The sequence below is a fragment of the Papio anubis genome, chromosome 2 (assembly GCF_008728515.1).
Source record: "Papio anubis isolate 15944 chromosome 2, Panubis1.0, whole genome shotgun sequence".
In the NCBI taxonomy this organism is placed as follows: Eukaryota; Metazoa; Chordata; class Mammalia; order Primates; family Cercopithecidae; genus Papio; species Papio anubis.
The window spans coordinates 92,372,555-92,380,061 of record NC_044977.1 but is presented as its reverse complement, the minus strand read 5'-3'; the positions used below and the strand labels follow the sequence as shown (position 1 = coordinate 92,380,061).

The window sequence follows — 7,507 nt, the reverse complement described above, 5'->3', positions numbered from 1 at the left end:
CTTCTGCTTCCCGGGTTCAACGGGTTCAAGCGATTCTCATGCTTCAGCCTGTAGCTGGGACTACAGGTGTGAGCCACCATGCGTGGCTAATTTTTGTATTTTTGGTAGAGATAGGGTTTCACCATGTTGGTGAGGCTTGTCTTGAACTCCTTATCTCAGGTGATCTGCCCACCTCGGCCTCCTAAAGTGCTGGGATTATAGGTGTGAGCCACCGTGCCCTGCCTCATTAATCAATTCTTAATCGATGCCTACTGGATGCCAGGCAATGCCTAGAGCTGGAGACTTAGCAGTAAACAACTAAATCCATCACCCTGACTCCTGAGGAGTAGAAGGATGTAGAATAGGCACCTGGCTCTCTTCCTCTCTTGAGGGACTTAATGCTCTTGAGCAACCCTGGCTATGACAATCTCCTGTCGGGTCTGGGAGGTTGTCAGAGAGATGGAGAAACCACTTCCTCATCTTGCACACGAGGCAGGCCTCACTCACTGCCCAGCAAGTCCTGTGAAGCAATAGCCAGGGGCTGAAGCAAACCCCAGCCCACACCCTGGCAGGCAGCCAGGGATGGGTGGGTCAGGAAGGTTCCTGGTTGGGCCTTTGCATCAGGCTCAGGTTGAGCATAAAGGAGGCTTCTGTGGGCTAGAGGGAGGCAGACATGGGGACCATGAAGACCCAAAGGGATGGCCCCTCCCTGGGGCGGTGGTCACTGGTGCTGCTGCTGCTGGGCCTGGTGATGCCTCTGGCCATCGTTGCCCAGGTCCTCAGCTACCAGGAAGCTGTGCTTCGTGCTATAGATGGCATCAACCAGCGGTCCTCGGATGCCAACCTCTACCGCCTCCTGGACCTGGACCCGAGGCCCACGATGGTGAGCTTCTGGCGAGGTTCTGCTCTGCTCTGGCTAGGCTTGGCCACCTGTTGTTCCTTCTGCTCCTGCTGCACTGCCTGCCAAAAGGGCATCTCCCCCTTTAAGTGTGGTCCTGTCTTTTCCAGGGAACCTTCTAGAGCTTGTATCTCCTCCCAGCATGAGAGCTTCCTGTCTTAAAATTCCTGCGGTGGCAGAGATACCCTCACCCCAACCCCATGCAGGTGTAGAGGCTTCTGTGAGCTCCAGGCACTAGAGTGGGGTCATTGGCTCTGGGCAGTGACCTCCTCTGCTTTAAGTCTCTGCTGTACCACGTTACCCCACACAGGGAAGAACTCTGTCCAGACTTTAGGTTCCAGTGGGTATGTCTTGTACCCCAGGAAGCCCCCCAACTTCCCTTGCCCCCACCCCAGAGTGGGAGGGGCTCCTTGTTAGAGCTCGTCTGAGGTCTGCTCCTACTCACTGTTCACCTAGGAGGGTAGGAATGGCTCAGTCTTCCTCCCCTCAGTACCCCAGTGCCAAGCCCAGTGCCCAGGGCCCATCGCACATCGGGTACTGTTGAAAGCCTGTCCTCTTGGTGGGAAGGTCATGGACACAAATCAGAAAATACAAGAATGGGCCTCCCCATTTCCTCCTCTGACTAGGATGGGGACCCAGACACCCCAAAGCCTGTGAGCTTCACAGTGAAGGAGACAGTGTGCCCCAGGACAACACAGAAGTCACCAGAGGATTGTGACTTCAAGGAGGATGGGGTGAGGCTTGGGGCTGGGGATGTTGGTGGGTGCCTCCCAAGGAGGTGAACAAGGGGCACCTGGGGAATATTTCCCACTGGGATGGGGCTGGGAGGTTGTGGCAAATGGTTTCAAGTTTCACCTTGAGCTTCTCCTTTCCAGCTGGTGAAGCGGTGTGTGGGGACAGTGATCCTAAACCAGGCCAGGGACTCCTTTGACATCAGTTGTGATAAGGTGAGTGGGCTGTTCTGGGATGCAGGGGCTGATGGGAGCATAGAGTGTGGACCATCCTATGGGTCAACTACCTCCCTCCCCAACCCAGGGCAGAGAAAGCCCCTCCTACCCAGGGCTCTTCCCCCAACCTGAGCTCCATCTCTGGGGCCGGCTCTGGAATCCTAAGGTGTAGCTCTCCAAGTGTAGCCCTTCCTGGGGACTCGTTAGACATGCAAATTCTCAGGCCCCACTCAGATCTACTCAGACAGACGCTGGGTAGGGCCCAGAAATTCATATTTTGATAAGCTTTCCAGGAGATTCCGGCTCCTGTAAAGTTTGAGAGCCACTGTCTTAGAGTACTCAGCTCTCAGCCCTGTGTTCCCATCTCAGTGTTTCTGGGCTGAGCTGTGTGACCCTGCAGAGCCCCTCACGATCTCCGGGACTCAGTTTTCTCATCTTTTTACTTGGTGTAGGGATTCAATCACATGCTTCAAAGATCACAGTCAGAGGTTGAACTGGGGCCCCAAAGTTCCTGCAGGGGCCCATGAAGAGGGGCATCTAGGTGGGGAGGTGTCTTGGATTGACCCTGGGTACACCCCTGACAAGGAACCTGTTTCTTCCTGTATACAACACCAGGATAATAGATTTGCCCGGCTGGGCAATTTCTTCCGGAAAGTTAAAGAGAAGATTGGCGGAGGGCTTAAAAAAGTTGGCCAGAAAATCAAGGATTTTTTGGGGAATCTTGTACCCAGGACAGCGTCCTAGTGTGTGCCCTACTCTAGCTCAGGCTTCCGGGCTCTGAGAAATAAACTATGAGAGCAATTTCTTCAGGCTGCAATCTCACTTGTCTTGCCTCCTCTCTCTCACCACTACCGAGCCCTTAACTCAGGGAGGCCGCGTGTGAGTGTGAGTGTGTGTGAATGTGACACAGAGGTGGCAAGGGCAGTGTTCCATCCAGGAGGACACAGGGTAAGGCAGCAGGGCCAAGAGGTCCAAGACAGCATCCCCATTCTCAGTGGAACCCCCAGTGGGGAATTAAGGAGCTCTACTCTGTGTGTGGTGGTGGGGGAATGCTGTGGAGCTGTTCCTGCTCATGGGGAGGTGACATTCGGGAGAGGGGCCAAGCATGTTGTTAACATGCAGAGAAGCATGGTCCAATCCCATGGGTGGCTGGCCAACTGGGTGCGGTCTGCCTGCAGGTACAATTCCCATAAAATTCCACTGCTTCCTAAAAGACTTAACTCAGGAAAGCCCATAACTCCGGGCATTTCCTCTGGCATTGGGACACATCACAGTTTCGTCAGGTAGGTAGCAGATTTAACTTGTGGGCTTGTGTTTAGGGATTGTTGGAAACAAGAATATGGTCGGGCGTGATGTCTCATACCTGTAATCCCAGGACTTTGGGAAGCCAGGCGGGTGGATTACTTGAGCTCAAGAGTTTGAGACCAGCCTGGGCAACATGGCAAAGCCTGTCTCTACTAAAAATACAAAAATTAGGTAGGCGTGGTGATGCATGCCTGTAGTCCCAGCTACTCGGGAGGCTGAGGCGGGAGGATTTCTTGAACTTGGAAGGCAGAGGTTGCAGTGAGCTGAGATTGCGCCACTGCACTCCAGCCTGGGTGACAGGGTGAAACCCTATCTAAACAAACAAAGGTGAGTGGGCTCATGAAAACCAAAGACCAGCCAGGGGCGGTGGCTCATGCCTTGTAATCCCAGCACTTTGGGAGGCCAAGGTGGGCAGATCACCTGAGGTCGAAATTTCAAGACCAGCCTGACCAACATGGAGAAACCCCGTCTCTACTAAAAATACAAAATTAGCTGGGTGTGGTGGTGCATGCCTGTAATTCCAGCTACTCGGAAGGCTAAGGCAGGAGAATCACTTGAACCCGGGAGGCAGAGGTTGTGGTGAGCTGAGATCATGCCATTGCACTCTAGCCTGGGCAACAAGAGCAAAACTCCATCTCAAAAAACAAAACAAAACAAACAAACAAACAAAAAACCCACCTAAAGCAAATACCCACATGCACACCCTAGCTCTCTGACCTTGGGAACATCATCTAACCTTTCAGTCTCAATATTTTCACCTGTAAAATGGGAAACATAACAGTTCATCCCTCCAGGATGACTATGGGGATAGATGATAGATGGCATGTGTGAAGTGCTGGGCACATAATAGAAATCTAGAGATTCTTTGTCTTTTTGCATCATCTCAACCCAAGGATGGATTCTTTGTTGTGCCAAAGAGCTGGTCTTCTCCCTCTCTGCTGAAACACCCCCAGTGGCAGGAAACTCACTGCCTGCTATTGTGAGTCAGTGCATTCCATGGCTGGGTAGTTTCTTGTCTTGGAAATTGATGCAGTGTGGCCGGGCGTGGTGGCTCACGCCTGTAATCCCAGCACTTTGGGAGGCCGAGGTGGGTGGATCACGAGGTCAGGAGATCGAGACCATCCTGGCTAACCCGGTGAAACCCCGTCTCTACTAAAAAATACAAAAAAACTAGCCGGGCGAGGTGGTGGGCGCCTGTAGTCCCAGCTACTTGGGAGGCTGAGGCAGGAGAATGGTGTAAACCCAGGAGGTGGAGCTTGCAGTGAGCTGAGATCCGGCCACTGCACTCCAGCCTGGGTGACAGAGCAAGACTCCGTCTCAAAAAAAAAAAAAAAAAAAATTTAGAAATTGATGCAGTGAAATTCAGTTTTCCATGCCTTTACCTAGCACAGTGTTTGGCATATTATTGGCACTCAGATGTTTTAATGAATGAACAGAAAAAAGCTGTTAATCATTCATTTATCATCTTTAAGAAAAATAAGATTAAAAGGCCAGGCACAATGGCTCACACTTGTAATCCCAGCACTTTGGGAGGCCAAGGTGGGCGGATCATCTGAGGTCAGGAGCTCGAGGCCAGCTTGACCAACATGGTGAAACCCCGTCTCTACTAAAATACAAAAATCAGCCAGGCCTGGTGGCAGATGCCTGTAATCTCAGCTACTCCGGAGGCTGAGGCAGGAGAATCGCTTGAATCCGGGAGGCGAAGGTTGCAGTGAGACGAGATGGCACCACTGCACTCCAGCCTGGGTGGCAGAGCGAGACTCCACCTCAAAAAAAAAAAAAAAAGAAAGAAAAGAAAAATAAGACTACAGGCTTTGTGAAGCTAGCTTTTTGGCACCATGCTTTTCTCAGTAATTATTTATTGGATAAATAAAGATCTAGTTAGTAAAATATAGTCTGTCCGTAAGAATACTTCAAAACACACACACATATTTCTTTTCCTCTCTCTCTATATATGAGACTATAGCTTTATTTTTTGAGTATATAAGATGCTTTAACATAAACCAACACATTTGATTTTTTGAGGGGGCTTATAATTTTCTGCCTTCCCACCCCCTTTTGTGTAGTATAACATTCAAACGGAAAAAGTGCACATCTCATAAAGGTACAGATGGATGCATTTTCACAAACTGAACACCCCTGTGTGGAATCAGTGCTGGGATCAAAATACATAAATTACAAGTACCCCAGAGGTCCAACTCACGCCACTCACAATTATTACCCATTCTGTCCTCCCAGAAATTACCAATATCCTGATTTTTTTTTTTTTTTTTTTTTTTTTTTGAGACAGAGTCTCGCTGTGTTGCCCAGGCTGGAGTGCCGTGGCGCGATCTCGGCTCACTGCAAGCTCCGCCTCCCGGGTTCACGCCGTTCTCCTGCCTCAGCCTCCAGAGTAGCTGGGGCTACAGGCGCCCGCCGCCACGCCTGGCTAACGTTTTTGTATTTTTAGTAGAGACGGGGTTTCACTGTGTTAGCCAGGATGGTCTTGATCTCCTGACCTCGTGATCTGCCCGCCTCAGCCTCCCAAAGTGCTGGGATTACAGGCGTGAGCCACCGCGCCCGGCCCTTTTTTTTTTTTTAGGGAGATTCTCACACTGTCACCTAGGCTGGAGTGCAGTGGCGCAATCTCAGCTCACTGCAACCTCCGCCTCCCGGGTTCAAGCAGTTCTCCTGCCTCAGCCTCCCGAGTAGCTGGGATTACAGTCGCGCACCACCGTGCCTGACTGATTTTTGTGTTTTTAGTAAAGGCAGGGTTTTGCCATGTTGGCCGCGCTGGTCTCAAATTCCTGACCTCAAGTGATCCTCCCGCCTCCACCTCCCAAAGTGCTGGGATTACAGGCATGAGCCACTCCACCGGCCCAATATCCTGATTTTTTTTTTTTCTTTTGAAACAGAGTCTTTGCTCTGTCACCCAGGCTGGAGTGCAGTGGAATGATCTCGGCTCACTGCAACCTCTGCCTCTCAGGTTCAGACAATTCTTCTGCCTCAGCCTCCTGAGTAGCTGGGACTACAGGCGCCTGCCACCATGCCCAGCTAATTTTTGTATTTTTAGTAGAGACCAAGTTTCACCATATTGGCCAGGCTGGCCTTGAACTCCTGACCTCATGATCTGCCCACCTTGGCCTTCCAAAGTGCTGGGATTACAGGCATGAGCTACCATGCTTGGCCCAGTATCTTGATTTTTAGCATGCAGACATTTTGCCTGATTTTGAACTTTATTTATTTTATTTTTTATTTTTATTTATTTATTTTTTTAAGATGGAGTTTCACTCTTGTTGCCCATGCTGGAGTGCACTGGCACGATCTTGGCCCACCGCAACCTCCGCCTCCTGGGTTCAAGTGATTCTCCTGCCTTAGCCTCCTGAGTAGCTAGGATTACAGGCATGTGCCACTACACTGGCTAATTTTTTTTTTTTTTTTGAGACAAAGTCTCGCTCTGTTGCCCAGGTTGGAGTACAGTGGTACAGTCTGGGCTTACTGCAACCTCAGCCTCCCGGGTTCAAGCGATTCTTCTGCCTCAGTCTCCTGAGTAGCTGGGACTACAGGTGTGTGCCATCACACCTGGCTAATTTTTTGCATTTTTAGTAGAGACAGGGTTTCTTCGTATTAGCCAGGATGGTCTCGATCTCCCGACCTCATGATCTACCTACCTTGAACTCCCAAAGTGCTGGGATTATAGGTGTGAGCCACCCTTTCCCGGCCTAATTTTGTATTTTTAGTAGAGACGGGGTTTCTCCATGTTGGTCAGGCTGGTCTTGAACTTCTGACCTCAGGTGAACCACTGGCCTCCCAAAGTGCTGTGATTACAGGCCTGCACTACCGTGCCCGGCCTTGATTTTGAGCTTTAAATAAGTGGAATGATATGATACATATTCTTTTTGCCTGGCTTCTCTCTCTTCATATTATGTGGGTGAGATCACCTCTGTTTTTTTTTTTTTTTTTTGAGGCAGAGTCTTGCTCTGTCGCCCAGGCTGGAGTGCAGTGGCGCGATCTCGGCTCACTGCAAGCTCCGCCTCCCGGGTTTACGCCATTCTCCTGCCTCAGCCTCCCGAGTAGCTGGGACTACAGGCGCCGCCACCACGCCCGGCTAATTTTTTGTATTTTTAGTAGAGACGGGGTTTCACTGTGTTAGCCAGGATGGTCTCGATCTCCTGACCTCGTGATCCGCCCATCTCGGCCTCCCAAAGTGCTGGGATTACAGGCTTGAGCCACCGCGCCCGGCCCGAGATCACCTCTGTTGATGATGAGAGGTAGGGATCGAGTTTCTTTTTTTCTTTTTTCATATGGATATCTAATTGACCCAGCACTTTTTATTGAAATAATTATTTCCCAACCCTGACATATATTTTTTTTTTTTTTTTTTTTTTTTTTTTTTTTT

The 7,507-nt window shown here is 50.4% G+C and overlaps 1 protein-coding gene across 4 annotated transcripts in view; it reads left to right on the top strand.

Annotated features, from left to right (window-relative positions):
- The first annotated feature begins 490 nt into the window (after nt 1-490).
- Nucleotides 491-7,507, top strand: part of CAMP (cathelicidin antimicrobial peptide) — a 9,389-nt gene continuing 2,372 nt past the window's right edge. For 2 of the 4 annotated variants that reach the window (XM_021934447.2, XM_021934448.2), the window contains exons 1-3: nt 491-862; nt 1,504-1,611; nt 1,753-1,824. In XM_021934447.2, coding sequence (XP_021790139.2) covers nt 653-862; nt 1,504-1,611; nt 1,753-1,824 — 390 coding nt within the window. In that variant the 5' untranslated portion in view covers nt 491-652. The other 2 variants (XM_003894490.3, XM_021934449.2) reach the window with 2 other exon arrangements.